Source organism: Myxine glutinosa, chromosome 2, assembly GCF_964187855.1.
Source record: "Myxine glutinosa chromosome 2, kmMyxGlut1.1, whole genome shotgun sequence".
Classification (NCBI taxonomy): Eukaryota; Metazoa; Chordata; class Myxini; order Myxiniformes; family Myxinidae; genus Myxine; species Myxine glutinosa.
In genome coordinates, this window is record NC_136262.1 from 228068081 (window position 1) to 228091772 (window position 23692).

The 23692-nt window shown below is 42.1% G+C and overlaps 1 protein-coding gene across 1 annotated transcript in view; it reads right to left on the reverse strand.

The window, feature by feature from the left end:
* LOC137420761 (small conductance calcium-activated potassium channel protein 2-like) overlaps positions 1-23692 on the reverse strand; it is a 475474-nt gene that overhangs the window by 20961 nt on the left and 430821 nt on the right. The window contains exon 7 of the mRNA XM_068106101.2: positions 12733-12802. Within this exon, the coding sequence (XP_067962202.2) occupies positions 12733-12802 (70 nt within the window). The remainder of the gene's footprint in view (positions 1-12732; positions 12803-23692) is intronic.

Below are 23692 nucleotides of genomic sequence, written 5' to 3' on the forward strand. Positions count from 1 at the left end.
AAAGCGTCTTTCTTTGGAAAAACGCCATGATAAATCTTCTTCTTTGGGAAAACGCCACGATAAAGCTAATTTAACATTTATATACACCTCAACGTGCAACCCCATTGAAGGCAATGGCGGGAAAACTCGCTCGGGGGGAGAAAACCCCCTTGGGGAAGGAGGGCAAATGAATGCGCTAAAACCTTCATTGTGTAACGCTTCGTCATCCTGTCAAGTTTGGTTGAGATTGTGATAAGTAACAACAGAATGTATTGGCGTCAAAAATTAATCAGACAGACAGACACAAATGGCGTATTTTAGTATGCTGATTGAACATACCTGTTCTTAAGATATATATATATATATATATATATATATATATATATATATATATATATATATATATATATATAAGCTTACACTGGATAAGTACGTCGCTGTGTCCTTGGACAACTCCTCAGCAACATCCTGACACACACCTCTGACATGTTTTTACTGCAGCCGGAGTGCAAATCCTGCCATAAACCTCCTTGAGAGAGGACCCAGTACCCTGGTACTCATTTCGCCAACCTCAGAAGGATGACAGCCTGAGTCAACCCCTCCTGGCATTAATTCAACAGCTGAACAGAATTCGAACTCAGGACCTTAGCATCCCAAGCACACGACCTTAACCAGAAGGCCACCACCTTAACCAGAAGGCCACCACCTTAACCAGAAGGCCACCACCTTAACCAGAAGGCCACCACCAGGTATATATATTGAACATAGTGATTGTAAAATTTCCAAATACTCTACCCATAGGCCATAGCAATACAAAACTGGGATAAGAGTGAGCGAGCATGAGAAAAAAAAGAAGACGACATTGATCGAATTTTTAAACCGATAAATACCATCCAACTCTAAATCTTACAACATGCACTAATATTCTGCCAATAACAGAAAAGTCAGTGTTGCACACAGACCGTACCAGTTGAAGCAAATGCCCGACCTTATCTTGGCTTTGAGACCTTGTTTTTCAGATGTAGCTTCAGGCAGAGAAGCAGAGACTAATAGAGGAGGCAGCTAATGGAATGCAGGGGTAGATTTATGGACTATAAAAAAAAAAAAATCATTTGTACAGCACAAATAGGAATTCATTTGTTGCACTGATTAGGCTGCTCGACTGCTGTGCCAATGGAAAAAGGGGGAATGTCACAAAAATTATGCTTTCAATGTTAGGAGAGCAGAGAGGTAATGATGGTAACTCATTAGTCTAGATCACCAAAATCTGGCATGTGGACAGGTCCTGATGTCTGCAATAATTGTACTGTAACCTTCAAGGAAGCGTCGCTATGCTCGAATTACATTAAAAATCATGGTGCGGGGAACCGGAATCCACTGAGGCCACTGAAAAGCATTCAAAAATCAATTACTTGATTTCTGCCTTTAATATTGTCACACTATGCTGTCTCAAGTCATATATAAACTTTTCCTTCCCAACCATTTTCATTTTTCCCACTCACAAGAATTACACTGTTTCATTAGGCACCGAATGAAGACTTTTTACAAGGCCAGGCTTTTATCAAAAAATAGCTGACCCAAAGCAAGAGGCTGCTCATTGTGATTAAAGGAACAGTTATTTTGCCATTGTCGCTGAGTAGAGCAGTAATCCTTTTTTTCCTCGAAGGCTTTCAAATTGTAACTCCTGCATTCTCAGCACAGCATGGCAAGAGTGTCTGTGGGTGCAACATGCAACTAACAGATATGACTCACATTCTGAGTATATATACACTACACACATATATATATATATATATATATACACTACCGGTCAAAAGTTTTAGAACACCTCAATTTTTCCAGTTTTTATTGAAATTTACGCAGTTTAATGTCTCGATGTACTCTGAAATTAAGCATAGAACAAATGAACAATTAGAGATAAAAAAAAGAAATCATAGAATCATTTTGTTTAACAAAATTTCATTTAAAATTTTCACTCAGCAAAGTAGCCACCTTTTCCAGATATAACCGACGAACACACTCGTGGCATTCTTTCTCCAATGGAAATCAAATATTGTTCGGGAAGTTCTTCCCAACACTGTTGCAGAAGTTCCCACAAATGTGTTGCACTTGTAGGTTGCTTTGCTTTCACCCTTCTGTCCAGTTCATCCCAAACCAGCTCGATGGGGTTTAAGACTGGAGACTGTGCTGGCCATTCCATGATTTGAAGCCCCCCGTCTTGTTCTTTTCCTCGAAGGTAGATTTGACATAGCCTGGAGGTGTGTTTATGGTCTTTATCTTGCGGTAGGATGAACCCCTGACCAACTACGCACATACCAGAGGGTATTGCATGGCGCTGCAAAATGCTGTGGTATCCTTTTGGTTCAAGGTGCAAGTTGCCGACTCTGGCTCCAGCAAAAGAGCCCCAGACCATCACGCTTCCTCCTCCATGTTTGACAGTTGGTGTCACACACTGAGGAACCATCCTTTCGCCTACTCGACGGCGTACAAAAACCCTGCGTGATGAACCAAAGATTTCAAATTTTGATTTATCGGTCCATAAGACCTTCTTCCAGTCTGCAGTAGTCCACTGGCAGTGCTTCATGGGTCAGGCAAGCCTCTTTTTCTTATTTTGCCATCTTAGCAATGGCTTTCTTACTGCCACTCGACCTGTCAAACATGCAGCTCAAAGTCTTCTCTTCACAGTTGAAACTGAGACTTGCTTACTTCGACCAGTGTTAAGCTGTGCTTGAAGCTATTGTCCTGTGAGCCGCCTATCACGCAGGCTGTTGACTCTAAGAAACTTGTCTTCTGATTCTGTTGTGGCTTTGGGTCTGCCAGACCTCTTCCTGTCAGAGTTTCCTCCAGTTTCCAATGTACTACTTCCTGCAGTGCAATATTGTCCAAATAATGCTTCGGAGGGTGTAATAACAGTCTGTTCCAATACTGCTTTTATACAGACAGGGGGTTTGTAATCAAGTAATCAGCAGAGGTTGGGAAACCTGCAGGAATTGTTTGCATCAATTTTCAAGGTTTAATTTACTTACATTGCTGCAGAACAGCTGTAAGTTGTTAACCCATTACTTATTCCCTGAAGAAGGCCTTTTTTAAAATATAACTGTGCAATTTACATTATTTCCCCATTTTTGCTAACCTAAACTTTTTTTTTAACCTCGAGCAGTTTACTGATTACCTTTGTACCATTTCAGGTTATTCACTGGACTTGAATTGCTAAAATTTCAATAAAAACTGGAAAAATTGAGGTGTTCTAAAACTTTTGACCGGTAGTGTATATATATATATATTTATATCTCTTACTATAATTCACCAAATGTCCGTCCATCTGTCCGTCCGGTCTGTCCGTTCCCAGGTACCGCAAAAACGGCTGAACCGATCACAACGACATTTTGGGTGGGTAATCCTGGGACCCCCTGGAGTAAAATAGGCTATATTGTTTTCCAATTTCAGCTTTGATCTCCAGCATTTTTAGGTTTGGACTCCCGCATCATGTTATTGTCCCAGGTACCGCAAAAACGGCTGCACCGATCGCAACGATACACCTCCATGCCCATGGGATTCCCACGGGTGACCCCACTAGTATATATAAATGCAGTAACGGAAAAAAGTTTCATCAAAAATTACAAAAATAATACTGACATGTGCTCCATTAATATGATGGTCAGCCAACATGTGCCTTGACATGTGTGCCCCGTTTACCGGAGAATATCTGGAATTTGCACGTGTATACGGTGCACTGCGCCACAAATTGCCATGCATGTGCACTGGGTCACGTGACAGTGCCGCATGTGGTACTGAGCAAATTGAAACACAGCACGATTTGGTGAACCATCCCAGCTGTGAAAAACGTTTTTATCGACGTCGATACGGTCCTAAACGTGATGTCATGCCTTTCCGAAAATGAATGTCTATGTGCTATTGGATTTCTTGAGACATGAATGCCACAAAACGTCGTGGCTAGGCTATCACGTGTCGTTGTGGCTATCACAACACCATGCAGTCACTCTGGAGACGTTATCAACAAACTGCTCAGCATCAGAGACCGTCCACGTTCTGGGTGACTACATGTGACGTCATTTCGGCAGGATAACCATATCACCTTAGGAATCAGTTCCAGACAACATGTTTGACAGGTAGCATCCCTGGCTACCATATATATATATTGATATAGGTAGGTTGATCCAGGTCATCTTGGACTGGATTCAGCAGCCAACAAAATTATTCCTTCGAGAGTCTGTAAATCTGAACAAGTTTGATGTTGTCATACTTCTCTAGAGGATTGCATCTATCCGAAAAGATTCTCGATGCACATCTGTGAACTTCCCTGTTCATATCCTCTTCTGCCTCCTCTTGATCTTATCCAAGCACTCCCAACGCATCCATATTCACCTTCCCATGTAAACTACCAATTGTACACATGCAATGCTTATTTCAAGGCTATAAACACACTCTTAAACATGCCTTCACCAACTTGTAAAAGTTTCTTTGTTATTTAATTGCTTGTGATTAGGGTTTAATGCGCATTAGACAATCACACTTCAGCGATTGGTGACTAACTTTGAATGGGTGATCATCTCACGATTAGCGATTCTACACATCCCTAACTCTTAAACGCTTTTTGGAAATTCGGCCCAATAAGTTTTAAAGTGATTAATGAAATTTGAGAGATAGGGACAAAAATGATATATAACACTATATATCAAAACGTTTTGGATGGGTTATGACAAAACTTTGGGGATGGGATGAGTAGTTGACAAGAACAAGTCGATTAGATTTTGGTTCAGGTCCAGATCCAAATCCGGCCTATCAATGGGATAGAAAACGTAAACTGTTCAGCTTGGTGGAGGTATGCGCTCTACCGAGAGCTGTTCTAGTTTGGAAAGTTTTTCTTGGAAAATGAATGTGGTGGTAATGGTGACATGAAGATTTCATTAAATGAGTTGGTGTATTGTGTTTTAACTTCTGAGCATATACAGCATGTAGCTGCTTCTTACATCATTTTAACCCTTCGATGCATTTGTGGGTCTTTTTTGTCTGGCATGATTTTGTTTGTAATAACTTTGTTATAAAAACGTTTTTACCCATGATCTTTCAGATTTCCTTCAAATAAAGACCAATGCATATATGTGTGTGTGTATCGTTTTTTTGGGTTCAGGATGGGGGGGCGGGTGGTTGTTTTAAAAATTTAACCCTTATAATGCAATCGTGGGTCTTTTATGGCCCCAGGCTATGCTTCAAGCTATGTCTATATAACTTTGTTATAAAAACGTTTTTACCCACTAGCTTTCATATATGCTTTTTTTTTTTTTTTTTTTTTTTTTTTTGTATACAAGATCGAGGCTCGTGAAAGAGCGATGTACAGGGTAATGAGTACAGGGTAATGCATGTTCATGTTTCTCTGTGTTTTGGGGGGTTTTTTTCAGGATGAGGAGGAATTCATTGTACACCGCTCCTTTCCTATGCCATCTTCAGGCGCTGCATAACGTTATTGCCGGGCATCGAAGGGGGCTCGGCAATGACGCACGCTGAAAGGGAGTACTCAGTTTTCACTCTGGTTGTTTGATTTCTTTATTGTTTGTCTGGGCGATATCTCAGCCATCCTTTGAGCTAAGAAGCTGAAATTTCGGCACAGTAGTGAGCAAGTACTTTGTCAAAAACGGTATTTTTTTTTTTGATTAAATAATTCATTGATGACTTATTTAATTATTAGCGATTAATAAAGTACTTTTTTATTTTCTTTCTCTTCTGGCCATTATCCCAGGCACCTTTTGAGTTAGGAAGCTGATATTTGGACATGCCAATGACCAAGTGATTTGGCTCCAAAGGCTAGTTTTGATTTATTGATTAATCAAGAAATCAATAAATCGATTATTTATTTAATTATTCGATTAATGACAAAAAAATTTTTTTTAAAGTTATAGATTCTGATGAAATGGTGGTGGTTTATGTGTTCTATTAGCGAATTGATTAATTATTTCATTTTTAAATGATTATTATTTATTTATTTATTTATTTTATTTCTCATCTGGGCAATATCTCAGGCACCTTTTGAGCTAGGAAGCTGATATTTGGACATGACAATGACCAAGTGATTTGGCTGAAAAGGGTATTTTTTTTTATTGATTAATTAATTAATCGATTAATTATTTAATTATTCGATGAATGACTTAATTGATTAATTTTTTTAAGTTACAGATTCGGATGAAATGGTGGTGGATTATGTATTCTATGAGCCAATTGATTAACTATTTAATTTTGTATGATTATTATTTATTTATTTCCATTATTAATCATTTATTTATTTTCTTTCTCATCTGGGCAATATCTCAGGCACCTTTTGAGCTAGGAAGCTAATATTTGGACATGACAGTGACCAAGTGATGTGGCTATAAAGGATATTTTTGATTTATTGATTAATCATTTAATCGATTAATTATTTCTTGATTAATCAATTAATTGTTTAATTTTTTATCAATGACTTATTTAATTAAATTTCTAAAAGATACATCTTCGGATGAAGCACTGGTGGTTTAGTTATGCTATTAGCCAATTGATTAAGAAAATATTTTATGATAATCTTTTATTGATTTTAATTATGCAATTAATCAATCAATTATTGTACACCTCTCCCTCTCAATGGACTCTCTATAAGCTGCACTGCAGTATTGCCGGGCGCCGGCGGCGCCCCGGCAATGCCGCATTGTAGGATATTTAATTATTTGGCATGGGGGCGGTGTACTTTGAATGTATCTTTACTTGTGATAATCTTTTCTTGATTTTAATTATGCAATTAATCAATCAATTATTGTGCACCTCTCCCTCCAAATACAGTCTCTATGAGCTGCACCCCGGCAATGCCGCGCTGGAGGATATTTAATTATTTGGCATGGGGGCGGTGTACTTTGAATGTATCTGTACTTGTTTTTTTAATTTTTACCCCATCACATTGCCTGGCTAGATTGTTTCACTGTAACTTTGTTATAAAAACGATTTTACACATTATCTTTCATATACACTTTGAATGAAGGGTAATACATAATACATATGTATGTGTTTTGGGGCTTTTTTTCGTTCAGGATCGGGGGAATACCATATATACCGGTGTATAATATGCACCCGTGTATAGCACGCACCCCCAACTTCCACCCTCAAAAAAAAAAAAAAATCATTCATTTTCAGATTACAGTAGTGTGAATCTATGCATTTGCACACAAACTTTAAGTAGCACAAAATGAACATTTTGAAAGGAAAAAAACAACAAAATATTTAGCTATATGTAGTCAGTATTCTGTTACACACGCGTCAGTGTCCAGATGTGCATGTAATTGTAGGAGCTTCTTTGCTTCATCGAAGAAAGGAGAGAGTAGAGAGATTATTAAAACATTCTTTATTGTGGAGTTGTGGCCCTGCAAAGGGCTGTTTGGGTGTGTGATGGGCTTCTCAGCTAAAGCCAAGTAAATCCTCATCGTCGCTCTCCTCTTCGAAGACGGCATGCAAGTCCTCGTCTGGGTAGTACAGGTCACCATCGCTCTCGTTGTCGCTGTCGCCGCCACTGGAAGCTCCCTCCTGTCAGATTATATCATCTTCGGTACCGTCCATGCTGTCAGAAATACAGCACTTGAGAAAGGCCCGCTTTATGATCGCTGGCGGCATCTCCTCCCACACCTTTACAATCCAGCCACAGATCGTCGGGAGGTCCACCTTCCTCATTCGCCAGCTCTTTGTGTAACTCTTGTCCCCCTCCAACATCCAATTCGCCCAGCCAAACGCTTTTTTTCGTAAATGTATTGGAAAATTGGACTTGTTTTAAAGCCGAGTTTTTTTCTATCCCCGTGTATAGTACGCACCCCCAACTTTTGACTTTTTTCCGATAAAAAGTGCGTCTTATACACCGGTATATACGGTATATATTTTTAATCTCATGCCCCCACCCCCCACCCCCTACGAATGCAGTGGTGGGTCTTTTTGGACCGGATTAGCATTTAGGTTATTGTAAAAAGAACAAATAAAATGTAATTTTCTTTACTATTGTATTCTTTTAGATGTATTATATTAATTTTTATTATTATTATTGAATTATTGCATTCCCACCCCATCCCCTCACCCCTTTATAAAGCGGTGCTTCATGCATGCGTGTAGTGTGTTCCGATGTACCTTCCACACCCTTTGACCCACAAGGCTCAAACTTGGCATGGAGATTGTTTGCTCCCCCAGAATAGCTTTGCACCATTACCTGCCCCCACTCAAGATCAATTCACTTAGCGTACCCTAATTTACAAGTGAATGGATATATTCTGCAGGGGTTACCAATGAGTAATACACTAATTTACAAGTGAATGGATCTATTGTGTTGTGTTTTTTTGTAAATACTCGTACATGCCATTGGAATGCATCTGTTTTTTTGTTTTTTTACCTCCCGCCCCTCTCCCCCTCACACACACATTCATGAGTACACCCAATGCCAGATGGGGAATATTAAAAATAAATTCCCCCGATCCTGAAAGAAAAAAAACCCAAAACACACATACAGGAATATGTATTACCCTTTCTTCGAAGCATATATGAAAGATCTTGGGTAAAACAACGTTTTTATAACAAAGTTATAGAGACATAGCCTGAGGCTATAAAAGACCCCCAAATGCATTAATAGGGGTTGTATTGAGAAATTGCATCCTAGGGTTAAGGAAGCATGTCTGTTCAACTGATGCAATTTTTTATGTGAGGTTAGGGTGGAATTTGCCTAAGGTTCTGGTGGTAATTCACCTACTCTTCGAAAGACAACGGATGAAAGATAACGCAGGATCTTTAACGTCCACCAGAGCAAATGCTGGCAGATGGTTCTCCAGGTTATTGTCCCATCTGACGGGGGTGCATTTACTCGTCCATTCTCATCTGGAGTTATCCAAGGTGGCAACCGTCACAATATTTACATAGAGAGAATTAGGGTCGTTCCCCACCCTGTACCCCCAGGACTATATATTTTTTAGCCAACGATAACCTTCCCGTGCACACCGTGAGTACAACCACCAGTTTTGAACTCGGTTCTGTGATGTGCGAGATGTTGATATATGTGAAGAATGCTCTACCTGAGCACCATTTGGGTCAGAGTACAGAGTTGGGGAAGAAAGCAAACCCAGAATCGACTGCTCAAAGGGAAATGAACTACTTTTGGGCTCTCCAGCCAGCCCACTTGTGGAGATGTCTTTTCAAATTCACATTCATTGTGTGCATGCGTTTTTGTGTCCATGAGTTTTGTGTCCATTGTTAGGATGTCAGATTATTTGTGGCACGGAATGTCATGTGGGATCACAAAGTTATAACCAATTTCATGGTGACAATGGGTTCATTGTTTAATTAAATGTCATGTATGTCAATGGGAAGATTGGTTTCACAAAGGCTTTGCCTTGCCTTCTGTCTACAGCAGTTGTTTGTTCATAAAAGATCAACAGAACTTCTCTACTTCCTGAATTAATATCCTGCCAAAAGTGATCTGCCTGTCAAGAAAACAATCAAAAATACATAATACAGTGATCTACAAAAGCTGACAAGGAAGGAGTGTGTCAGGAGGACAGCAATTTAACCCAAGCAATTCGGTTTTCACTTTTCATTAATGAAAGGTTAAACTTGTTTAATGGACAAAGCAGGATTACAGGAATCTTTTCTCAATCCTTTAAATTAATTATTCAGCTGTATTCGTTTTAGCTTCTTGTCTTTTTCTGTTCCTCAACATTAAAAATAAATTATTATTACTCCAAATGTTCATGGATATGTGGGGTGCGAGATGTTGATAAATGTGAAGAAACGAGAGGAGGGTTGTTCTGGTGGTGACCATATTATTCACAAACATGTTTAAATTGTCACGACAGTGCAAGGCCTCATGATGTTTATAATATTCAATGTCTGTCTGTTTGTGTGTGTGTGTGTGTGTGTGTGTGTGTGTGTGTGTGTGTGTGTACATATATATATATACACGTAGGGAGTTTCAAAAAGATTGATACAACTTTGACTTCCTGCCATTTCTTTGTTTTTTGATCTATACGGTTTAGGCTATGAGCCAAGGGGGTTGGTCGGTACCATACAGATGGAGTAAGGCTCATTGTGATTTTTAGCAAGATATATGTCCCTAGATATGAAAAAAAAGTGATAGCAGTGTATAACTCTCGGCCATCTCTGTGTTATCACCCGAAATATTATTATACGCCCGCTTCGCTTCGCTAAAAAATGTGATATTTGCTAAAATTGGAATAAATATGTTTTTAAGGACCACAGAGTGCCAATAATTTGCATACTGGATGCCAACTAATATCGTAATAGAAATATAGAACATTTGTGGGGGTTATTTATCAAAATATTGATATAATGACAAAAAATATGTTAAATTTAGTGAAAAAGTGGTCGAAATCGCTTCGAGTTCAGAATTCACATTGTACATTTTTGTCAATATTTCAAAAATGAAAACTCCCAGAGTAACATTTGACCCCTCAAAATCTTCGCAAGGAACCACTGCATTGGAATATATCATTACTTTGTAATATGGTGGTTGTTTGGGGCACATATTTTGGCAAAGTTCAAAATATGTTCAACCATACCCCCTAATTTTGATATTTTGGAACGAAACATAGCTTTTGAACATTTTAGGTTTATTCGTCTACTACTTTTGGTATCTCAGTGTAATTTTTGGTATTAGCTAGTATCCTAAAGTAGGTTTGTAACATCAGCTACATTATATTTCACAATGCATGCAAACTTGCTCCACACTCTAGGTTTATCATGATCTCTCGAACAAATACGATCTCGATCTCGATCTCGGCACTCTGTGGTCCTTAAAAACATATTTATTCCAATTTTAGCAAATATCACATTTTTTGGCGAAGCGAAGCAGGCGTATAATAATATTTCGGGTGATAACACAGAGATGGCTGAGAGTTATACACTGCTATCACTTTTTTTTCATATCTAGGGACATATATCTTGCTAAAAATCACAATGAGCCTTACTCCATCTGTATGGTACCGACCGGTCAATTTGGGGGGTCTGGCTCATAGCCTAGTTTTCCTTTTCAGGGTTTGGTGGTGTTATCATGGTATTTGTTCCCTGGGATTTCTAGCTCCGTAGCTCAATTATGCCATTGACAGTGGAGCAGAAGACACAAGTGGTGGCTCTGTGGTATGAGACGAAATCAACAACCACAACAACATATTCCTGGGGGCAGAACCACCTGAGGAGATCAATGAGATGTACCTGAAAGGGCCTAAGGTCACATGCTTCTGCACCTTCAATGCCAAATGGGGAATGCTAGGGCCTTACTGGTTTGAGAATGACAACAGCAACACTGTTTCCTCCAACACTGTCCTAATTGCCGTTATTATGTCCAACTGCAGCACACACACACACACACACACACACACACACACACACACACACACACACACACACACACACACACACACACACACACACACACACACACACACACACACACACACACACACACACACACACACACACACTGTTCATAAAGTCCTTGTGCAACTTTGAGCTTTTATGACTTTTGATGTTCACGTGACAGGAACAAACTATAAATGGCATATAAAATCATAATCCATCAAGTTATGTTATTATTACCTTCGCAAAAGCGGAAGGTTATGTTTTGATCGCTGTGTATTTATTTGTATGTCTGTGTGTGTGTGTGTATGTTATTCGCATAACTCAAAAAGTATTCAACCGAATTGCATGAAATTTGGTGGGATGATTGGTTATTATACGGGACACATTTGATTAGATTTTGGGAGCAATCGGGTCAAAGGTCAAGGTCAAGGTCACGAAAAGGTCAAAATCGTATTTTTGTTGTTCTGTTCCCTACACTCCCATGCCAAGTACAGAACAGTAGCTGCGGCGAAGGTATGCGCTCTACCGAGTGCCCGTTCTAGTTAATATTGTTATTAATGTTGTTGCTGTTGTTATTGCTGTTAAATCCACAACTCCCCTTGGGTTTCTTCATGAGTTGAAATTTTCTGACGAGGAAGCTTCGACATCAGTGGTAAAGTCAACCACCACAATTGCTGCATTTGGGGGACAATGTCTGGCAACATTAAAGAGACTGACCAAAAATCAATGCCTGGTGTTGTCTCAGGGAGTCACGCAGCATTGGTCCTTTCTTTGTTTTTGGAAGGAGCAGCATTCAATGGTGAACCTTACTTTACAATGTTGTAGAATTTCTTTTTTCCGAGCCACAATGATTGGATATTACACATATCACCTTGTACCAGCAAGACTGGCCTCTTTCCCACCAAGCTTCGAATGTGCGACGGTGCTTGAATGAAATGTCTTCCCAGATAAGTGGATCGGTAAAAAAAAAAAAAAAAGGGCCATGCTCCTGGGCTCTCATGGTGGAACCAGTGAACCAATGGTAGGCGTGGATTAGCCACGAAATATGTAACGGAGAAGGAAGTAAATACATGTACCTATTTTGGGGGGAAACCCCCTGATTTTTTTTTAAATGTCGTGAACAATCTTCAGTCCATTACAGGTGATGAAGGTTGTGGTCAAGTTTCATCGAAATTGTGTGTGTGGTTTCAGAGAAGTTCCGAGTCTTTACATATACAGCTCGCCTCACTGAGTGACGGACACTGCAAGGTGCTGATACCTCACTTGACCAAATTTTGTTCCAGGTGAGCTAACAAATGGAGAGAAATTAATCGCAGCATCAAGCACTGTTGCTTTTGAATCTATCCTCATTGTATTACTGGGATTCACCTTTGCCAGATCAACCAGCATGTTGGCTTGGTCTGTGAGCTTCCTCTGCTCCATCTTCACCCGTCTCAGCCTGTTGGACACAAAGCAATACATATGACGAATACACGTAGTCGTTAGACAATTGTGAAAACATCCACGTCTTTAAATTCCATGCTCTAATCTAGAAGTTAAACTGCTAGATCTTGAAGCACTAAATAATGCAAAAAAGCCCCAAATACTCACTACGTCCAATTGTGAGGAGCTCTATCGAGCACCTTTTGATGCTTTTGAGGCCAAAGCGTTGAAGATAATTGGAAAATCCAAAGACGATACCTGGAACTCAGGGTTTTGTCCTCTCCCATTGATGGCAGACTGCAGGCCTCTACCTTTTCCCCTTGAATCTAATTCCAGTTTTGCACCATCAGCACTTTTATTAATCTGTCCAACTCCAGCCCTGCTTTTGGTTGAACACACTCATTCTCCAACCGACTCATTGTTTGCTCCATTCATTTGTTCTCATTTCCTGTCATCTGTGGCACTACCCCCCAGCTTCAGCTACACCTCTTCTATTTCTTCCTTCAGTACCTCAAGGTGTCAGCTCATCATCATCTTGTAAAATCCTCTGCTAACTCCTCAGCTTTTCCAGTCTTCCTTTCTTTCTTTCTCCTCTGTCCACATATATTCTCCCCCAGTCTGCCCATCCCTCTGTCTGTCCGTCTGAGCAGGGCTTCAAAATCAAACTGCCGCCATTTTGCTTGCTCCGTAAGCCTTTTCATTAGGTGTAAGTAAGCCTCTGTTGTACTGGAACCTTGGCAAGTTGTCTGCGTCAGTGCTGCGGTTATGCGAGTGGGTCTATGTGTGGATATTTGGAGAGACGAGTGTTTCCTTAGAAGAATAAGGTAAGTGGCATGTTTGTGGGGACTCGAGTTCTGATTTTATAAATGTTACATTTTTTGCGTGGTTTGGGCCTCGAGGCCACAACGGATTTTCACAAATAAATGGGTCTAAATTAATTTTTTCCAAGCGAATGATGCATTTCATTGCATGCCTGGCATTAAAAGCTTTTCGATTATTTAAAGAATGAATATGGATGGTTTAAAAATTTACGTTTTTAAAAATCTGCGTTTTAAAATAGTTTTGAATGGGGGAGTTACGTGGTGCCCGTGGTTCTGCATTTGGCTTAAAACACACAAAGGTGTAATTTTATTTTTTAATGTTCATTTTTCCCAAATATTTCTTCAAATTTCAGGTAGAACATCTCGAGGGACCTCCAGCAATGTGATGCATGCATTCTATACAGGACCCCTTTGAAAGCTCTACACAGCCACCGGGAGAGGGGGGGGGGGTGAGGTGGGGGGTGGGGGGGGGAAGAGGAGGTGGGAGGTAGAATAGGGAGCGGAGGAAGGAAGGGTGGGGGAGCTGGGGAGTAAGGAGGGGTGAGTAGAGGGATGGGGGACTAGAGGGAATGGGGGAGAGGAGAAGAGAGGATGGGCAGAATGGTAGGGGGGTGGGGGGGGGGGGTTGGGGAGGGGAGAGAGGGAGGGGAGAGTAGGGGGCGAAGCCATTTTTTATGTATCTGCTCTGGCCTTTTTGAATGTATTTGGTCTGGCGCGATGCAGAGAGGGGCAAGAGGAGAGAGAGGGAGTGGAGAGAGGAGAGGACAAGAGGGAGAGGGGGAGACGAGAGAAGGGGGTAGAGGAGAGAGGGGGGAGATGAGAGAAGGGGAGAGGAAACAAAGGGGGGTAGAGCAGAGAGGGGGGAGACGAGAGAAGAGGAGAGGAGAGAAAAGGGAGAGGAAAGGGGAGAGGGGGGGGAGGGAGAGGAAAGGGGAGAGGAGGAGGAGAGGAGAGAGGGGGGAGATGAGAGAAGGAGAGGGGAAAGAAAGGGGGGGTAGAGGAGAGAGGGGGGAGACGAGAGGAGAGGAGAGAAAAGGGAGAGGAAAGGGGAGAGGTGGGGGGAGGGGGGAGGAAGAGGAAAGGGGAGAGGGGGGGGGGGGAGAGGGGAGTTATGTCGTGCCCATGGTGTTGCGTTTGGCTTCAAACACACAAAAGTGTAATTTCGTTTTTTTTTTAAGTTCATCCTTCCCCTAATTTCTTTTCATTTCATGTTGAACACCTCGAGCGAGGGACCCCTAAACACCTCGAGGAACCCCCACGAATGCAATGCATACTAGATCGGACCATTTTGAATGCTCTTACAGCCCAGGGAGAGGGGGAAGGGGAGAGTTGGGGGGAGCTGGGTAGGGGAGGTATTTCCTGATCCCTGACCCCTATTCCTTAGTGGGTGCAGAGAAGTGTTTTAGGCCCAACAAAAAAAACAAAAACATTTTATTTCTTCAAAATGCCAACAGGATCAGTACAGCACCGAGCAACGCCGGGTACCCCTGTAGCATTCTCCATATTTGACCTTCCCATCCCACTGTTGGTACTTATGCTCCTCTGCACTGTGCCTTTCTACTATTTCATGCACCTGGAGTCAGTATTTAAACATGTTCCTTATGATTCTGATCAAGGACAACAGGGTCACTTTATGTACATCTCTGGGTTTATACATCAATACCACATTGGATCGCTCAGGCCTGTTGCACTTTATACTTGCATGGCATTGGCATCTCTCCATTACTCCTTTGTTTGCCAAGGAGTTTCCTGAATAATGTCTGCTTCAATGTGTGCATTCACTCAAGGAGTCAATTAATGTGGTTGTACAGACCATCCTTCATCACAGGAATTAAGATGAGCAGTGCAGTATTCTTGAAATACTAATTCACCCTCACATTCTTAAAAATGGCCTCAAAATTGCCTCAAAAAGAGAACCATGACAATCACAAGTACATATGGGCAGGATGCAGCCCGAAGTGGAGATCGGTTTCTGAGGTTTGGGACATGGAATGTGGGGACAATGACAGGGAGATCAGGAGAAGTGGTGGAAGTATTAGTCAGAAGAAGAGTGGACATATGTTGTGTGCAAGAGACGAGATGGAAGGGAAGTGGTGTGAGAATGGTGAAGGGTAGGCAGGGACAGAAATACAATTTTGTGTGGCAAGGGTGCCCGGAGGGCGTGAATGGTGTTGGTGTCCTGTTTTCTGAGGAGTTTGTAGACAGTGTGGTGAGTGTGACTAGAGTGAGTGATAGGTTGATGATGGTGAAAATGATGATTGGAAAGCTCTTGGTGAACGTCATCTCGGGATATGCTCCGCAGGTTGGTCGAAGCGATGAAGAGAAGGACAAGTTCTGGTGTGCGATAGAGAAGCTGATGGAAAACGTGAAAGATGAGGAAGTTGTTGTGGTGGGAGGAGACCTGAATGGACATGTGGGAAGGAGTATGGATGGTTTTGAGGGAGTTCATGGGGGTTACGGATATGGTGTGAGAAATGGAGAAGGTGAAAGGATTTTGGAGTTTGCTGATGGAGCTGATTTGTTGATTTGTAATACTCAGTTCCAGAAAGAGGATAATAAGCTTGTTACATACACGTCAGGTGGGTCGACGACAACCGTTGACTACCTGATGGTGCGTAGGCGAGATAGGGGGCACCTCCGGGTAACAAAGGTGATCCCGGGGGAGGAGGCTGTTTCACAGCACCACTTGGTTGTCTGCGACATAAGGGTGAAAGGTGCGAGGAGAGCTCGGCGGGTGAAGCACCAACCGAGAATGAAGGTGTGGAGGTTGAAAGAGGTGACAGTAAGGGAGGCATTAAAAGAGAGGCTGAGTAGGGTAGAGGATGATGTGGTTGAGCTTGAAAGTGGTTGGATGTCAATGAAAGCTAGTCTGTTGGGAGCCGTTGGTGAGGTATGTGGATGGACAAAAGGACCACCGAGGCACTCGGAAACATGGTGGTGGGATGTTGAGGTTGGAAAGAGGATTGACGAGAAGAGGAAGAAGTTCAAAGAGTGTCAGAAGGCGAAGGGTACGGGAGCAGAAACAGCAGAGCATGAAAGTTATAAGGCAGCCAGGAAGGCTGCAAAGAAAGAGGATACAAAGGCGCAGGAGGCATGTAGGAAAATGTTCGGAGAACGCTTGGATTCGGAAGAGGGTCAGAAAGTAGTATTCAGGATTGCAAAGCAGATAGCGAAAGAGAGGTGTGATGTGATGGGGGTGAGTTGCTTGAAGGATGAAGTGGGACAAATCGTTGTCGACCCAGATGGAATTAAAGGAAGATGGAAAAGATATATGGAAATGCTGTTGAATACAGAGAATGAATGGGATGGCAACATAGAGAGTAACCCAGTTTTAGGACCGGCAGAGAAGATAACTGAGAAGGAAGTTGAGGAAGCGATAAAAGCAATGAAGAGTGGAAAAGCGGGAGGGCCGACGGGAGTTGTGGGAGATATGTTGAAGGCAGCAGGAAGTTGGGGTGTGAAGAGAATGACAGAGATCTGTAATCTGGTGGTGAAAGAAGGCCGCATTCCAGTAGATTGGGAACTGAGTACCCTCGTCCCTCTATACAAGGGGAAAGGTGACCCTCTGGAGTGTGGCTCGTACCGAGCGATAAAGTTATTGGAGCATGGAATGAAGGTATTGGAAGGGGTGTTGGAGAGGAGGATAAGGAAGAAAGTGAAGATCGACGAAATGCAGTTTGGATTTATGCCAGGAAGAGGAACGACAGATGCGCTTTTCATTGTGAGGCAGTTGCAGGAGAAGTACATGGATAAGAGGAAGAAGTTGTTTTTTGGGTTTGTTGATCTGGAGAAAGCATTCGATAGGGTTCCACGCAAAGTATTGACATGGGCATTGAGGAAGTTAGGAGTGGAGGAATGGTTGATCAGAGTAGTGATGGCAATGTACAAAAGAGCACGCACAGCTGTAAGGACGAAGGACGGGAACAGTGGTGAGTTTGAGGTGAAGGTGGGAGTGCATCAGGGGTCGGTACTAAGTCCACTACTATTTGTAGCTGTGATGGAGGTGCTGGCTCAGACCGTAAAGGAGGGTTTACCGTGGGAGTTGTTGTATGCAGATGATCTGGTGTTGATTGCGGAAAGTATGGATGGACTGAAGGAAAAGATGAACAAGTGGAAGGAATGTATGGAGACAAAAGGTCTGAAGGTGAATATCGGAAAGAGAAAGGTGATGGCAAGTGGTAAAGCATGTGGTGAGGTGGAAAGAACTGGGAAGTGGCCGTGTGCTGTGTGCAGGAAGGGTGTCGGAGTGAACTCCATTCAATGTACAATGTGTGCTGAGTGGGTTCATCAAAAATGTAGTGGTCTGAGAGGGTCATTAACCAGTGTGGCAGCTACATTCAAATGTAAGGTGTGCACAGAGGGAGCTGCAGATGGAGGAAATGTTGAGTTGGATCTTGGAGACGGCGTGAAGCTGGAAGGTGTGAAAACATTTTGCTACCTCGGAGACATGCTGAATGGAGAAGGTGGATCAGACTCGGCAACGGTTGCTCGAGTGAGATGTGCATGGAAGAAGTTTCGGGAACTGAGTGGCGTGCTGATGAGGAGGAGAGTGTCGCTGAAGCTGAAGGGAAAGGTGTATGCTGCATGTGTGAGAAGTGTTATGATTTATGGGAGCGAGACATGGGTAATGAACGTAGAGCAGCAACGAAGGCTGGAAAGGGTGGAAATGCGAATGGTTCGATGGATGTGCGGAGTATCGTTGAGAGAGAGGAAGACAAATGATGAATTGCGAAAGATGATGGGAATATTGCCTGTGATTGATGCTGTGAAGAGGAACAGGTTGAGATGGTTTGGTCATGTATTGAGGAAGGATGAAAGTGACTGGTTGAGAAGAGTGATGGAAGTTAATGTAGAAAGAAGTAGAGGACGGGGAAGACCGAGAAAGACTTGGCTAAAGATGGTGGAAGAAGAAATGTGGGCAAGGGGGTTAACAAGGAGAGATGCAGAAAATAGGGCAAAATGGAGAAGATTGTCATGGGGACCGCAAGGCTAACCCCCGCTCTAGCAGGGAACATGGCCTTAAAATGCATGTTGTTGTGTTGTTGTATTCTTAAAAATGGCACCCAGCTCGCTGTTCCTCTGAACCAACCATGGTACGGACCCATCTGCATCTCCAACTAAAAGGTGCAGCATCCGTCCATGTATCACACATTATTCTAAAGGGTTCCTGCTGTGATAAGATAATAAAGATGTTACCATTTCAAGGCAAATAATAATCAATTTATTTGGAACAAAAAATTCAAAGTTGTAGAACGTCGTGTCCATCATAAAAGTGCTTTTTAGCAGGACCTGGAGATTAATGTACCGGCACCAATGGTATCATTCTTATTATTCTACGATTACAGGAACCCCTTGGAATAAAGCATTATGGACATGGAAGGAGCACACGAAGTTAACTATAGTAATACTTCTCGAAGCAATAGAAAAATATATAATAGTACACAAAAGGAGCACAAAAAGTTAGCAAAAGTAATACTTCTCAAAGCAATAGAAAAATATATAATAGTACACGGAAGGAGCACACAAAGTTTGCAAAAGTAATACTTCTCGAAGCAATAGAGAAATATATAATAGTACACGGAAGGAGCACACAAAGTTAGCAAAAGTAATACTTCTCGAAGCAAAAGAAAAATATATAATAGTACAGGGAAGGAGCACACAAAGTTAGCAAAAGTAATACTTCTCGAAGCAATGTTACCGATAGACTCCTAAACGGAGAGGCTTACGTGCTTGATATTTGGCATAGACATGGCCATTGAGCCTGGGACGAACATGGCCGAACTCAAAATATTTGACGATCCATATTTTTTATTCATATTTACCTCAGCGCATTTCAGCGCACGGAATCAACGGAATCAGAGCAGGTGGGCGCTGATTCGCTCAGAGCGATCACGTGATGACGCTATGAACGCTATGACGCTATGACGCTATGAACGCTATGACGCTATGGAAAAAAAAATCGCTATGACGCTATGAAACGCTATGACGCTATGACCGCTATGAACGATATGACCGCTATAAAAAAAAAAATCGCTATGACGCTATGAAACGCTATGAACGCTATGAACGATATGACCGCTATGAAAAAAAAAATCGCTATGACGCTATGAACGCTATGACGCTATGAACGCTATGACGTTATGACGTTATGAAAAAAATAATCGCTATGACGCTATGAACGCTATGACGCTATGAAAAAAAAAATCGCTCGTTTTGCCAAGGGGCTCACTCCCCCCCCCGTTCCCCTCCCCTTCCTCCTCCCCCTCCCCTCCCCCACCCGGCAATGCCGGGTACTTCTGCTAGTATATAATAGTACACGGAAGGAAAACACAAAGTTAGCAAAAGTAATACTTCTCGAAGCAATAGAAAAATATATGATAATACACGGAAGGAGCACACAAAGTTAGCTAAAGTAATACTTCTCGAAGCAATAGAAAAATATATGATAGTACACGGAAGGAGCACACAAACAGCAACAACCTATTTTTTTGGAAATACACAAATATTGGTATTCCTGTCAGCGAAGCGAAGGGTGTTGTATTCATGAATAGTGGAATGTTAAATTCCTCCTTATTTCTCTTCACTGTTTACCAAGCATTACTTATGCACAAAGGATGGCAATTCTTAGTTTTGCCTGAACCTGTTTGGAATCAAAATAGACAGTCCAATGGCAGGCACACTACAAACTGAGCCATCTTTCAACTCTTTTGGTGGAAAATGGGGGAAAAATGAATATGCACCTTTAAGAAAGAAGTGGAATTACATCTGTAAATCAACCCTTGATTAGCCATGTGAATGTGTGGGGTTAATGTCAGTAAATCTTTATATATTTTAAAGAAATTAATTTGTTTTTATGATTAGATGAATTATTAATTAATTAATTATGTTCACCAAATTTTGATGTTTTTGAACTCTTAGGGGTTAAAAAGATCTAATGCATAAATACGATGTCTGTACTGGGTTCAATTGGAACGCTGGGCGGCAGATGGGAGCTGGGCACCATAACCTCACCGGGGTCATAATTCAATATGAAAACCGGACGAGGAGGTTCTTAGCTGGCAAAGAAGTGAAGCTAATAACAAGTGTTAAGCTCTCCCACACCGAATATCCTCTAAAATGATTTATAGCCTAAATAAGCTATTCTGAACAAGCAACTGCCACCATCTGAATAACACAATGAGGCCCAATGAATTTTAAGCATGTATTGAAACGGGGAGGGGAGAGAGAAAGAATAAAAACAGTTATTAATGATAACTACATACAGCCCAAAATACACATCCCTGGGGATTCCTACAGAGGGGATTCCTTAAGGTCTCAAGGTCTCAAACCTAACCGTAAGGTCTCAAGGTCTGAAACCTAACCTTAATGTCTCAAGTATCAGACAAAATATGCTAATTGAGAGTGGCATGAGACAAAGGAGTGCAATCGCTGGCACTCGGTTCGCTGGCCTCGACTTCACCAAAAGGGACACACAGCACTCTGGGATACAGCAGGGGGTGATAGGGACGCCACCGCAGAAAGCTTGATCCACAGTAAGCAGAGGAATGGCCTGCTTCTCTGGGACGACAATACATCTCGAGCAGAGTATCCAGAATACCAGCAGGCACTCTCCCCTCAACAAACCGAACTACGAACTGGTGCTTCTCTCTGGGCAATCTTTTTTTTTTTCAATCGCCCGATGCCCCGAGCAGAGATGTTGAAAAGCCTTGCTTGATCAGATCCGACTCATGGAGTTGGAGTTCGTCCCGTCCCACCACCTCTCGACTCTGCTAGATTGTCTTGATGTTGGAATTGTGCCGAACCTCATGCTCGGTCGGTAGGTGTCGAAATGCCGTGATCTCTTTAAATGTACTCACAAGAGATTACAACGGATAAAACGATAAGATACGACATTGTAAGGGAGGATGAACTGCTTTCTACACAACTGTCGACACATACTCCTACTACAGTTTATTTTACCACACTTAAGTTAAAACATGCATAAAGGAAATAACTATTCTAATCTCTGCATTTGTATCCCCAAGGGGTCATTTCCACGTTCGGTTCGCTGGTGGGATCTTCAACGTTCACAAATTGATGTTGGCAGACGTCCACCCCAGTGACTGCACACACATTGACGAATCACCCTGCTGGTGAGACACTAGGATGACAGTTTATAGTTAGGCCAAGATTCCAAATCCAGGCTATAAAGCTCAGACTTGAGAGTGCATACCTCTAGCCACCATCTCATCATGAGTTCCATATCCTCCAACCAGCTTTTTTACTCTCAACAACTCTGGCCCGATTGTCTTCCTATCACTATTTGTACTATTCTTTCTGTCTATTTCTTGTCCACACATGCCCCTCCACCCTGATCATGATGATGGTTTATAGTGAGTCGAAAAGTAAAGTCGCCACATTATATGATCGGAATCCCAGCAACAAAAGTCAATGGGAAAACACAATGATTCTCCAACACCATATCAAATGGACAAATTTTCATGTTGAAATGAAATGAGCAATCATCACAGGTATGGAGTGGTTTATCCCGATCACTGGTCAGATAACTAAACTGAGTTCAATGATTCCGATCGTATCCTGCGCTCGCCTCGATTAAGATGGGCATAAAACGCCAAGTGCCATTTCACGTTTGAATGAGATCACAAGCCTGCCTGGACATCATGTCAACGTTCATTCCGCAACGTTGAATTTGGAATAAGACATGATAGGATTAGGACGGGCGAAGCCCTTTCCCAGAAGGCAAAGCTACACTGTTCCTATTACGTGGTGGCGTTTGGGTGTGGGAAGAGAAATTACCAAGTTAAGTGAACATCTGTGAGATGTCTTGGAGGAAAGAATGGCACATAATGATGACACCTTCCAGCTGGTCATATGGCTGTGGGGAGTAATTCATTAAAATTAAATTGTGGGAGGTTTCTGTTACCACAAGGAAATAATCAATAATATGCTCCTGATAAGTGAATATAAGGAACAGGATGATTATTGAGCAGTGAGTGCATTGAGCAGTGGGAAATGAAAACTTATGAAGTGAACGAATGGCTCAGGTAAAGCAAGAGATAGGAAGGTCCTGCTGACCTGAGTTTGCGCAGCAAGTGGCTGCGGTTGTATCATGTATGGAGGAGTGGCTGTGCTGCTGATGCAAACCTCATAATGCAACTGAGAGCAGGAACTGGTAACCTGGACAAGGTGTCGACACAAACTGGCCTACCTTACCCTGTACAGTCTTAAGAAAAAAAAAAGACATGGGTGTGGTCTGCGAGCAGCAAAGTTGATTTGTTGAGCTGATGTAAAAAGCCATAATATTTTGTTTGGTTCATCTGATCATGTGCTTGTGAAAGTCAACATCTCTCTGGATATTCTCAGAGAGCTGCCTCAACGACAAGTCTGGCAATTCACTCAAGCAGATTGCAAGGCCTGCAAACACCCATCTCTCTTCAGGACCGGTCTCCCATATCTACTGCCCCTGATTTTAACTCAGCCTGGGAATGGTGAGGCACTTGCTCTGAAACAACTAGCTTTCTCTTCCTGGAAGGCTAATCAAACCGAAGGCAATCAAAGTACATTCCAAATAGTCTGCAACAAGTGTATGTCCACTCACATGGGTGCCAGAAAACACCATCTGTCCAACCTCAAAATTGAACTATCAAACTTGGATCCCTCCTATATATTATAGAACCTGGTGGTGTCTTGTTAAGTTGGTCTCTAGAGTATGCTCCCCTTCGGTCCCTTCCCTCTCTTCAAACGGCACCACAGCCGACTCTGCTCATGAGAAGGTTGAAAAACTCAATTCTGTGTTTACTTCCAAATGTTGTATCCCCCAATCCTTCACTCTTGGTACCCATCCCTCCCTGTCATACCCAACTTCTTCTGGACTCTGTGCCCTTGGCACTTGAGAAGGTAGAAAAACTTATTTCAACCCGAGACCGACTCTGCTACTGGACCAATGGCATCAGCTCACTTGTCCTAAAATCCTGCACTGCTGCGCTTGGACATTCTCTCTCTGCCAATTATACCCTGTCATATGCACGAGGTCATCTTCCATTTGCTTGGAAATCCACCAGCATCACTGCATTACATAAAAAGGT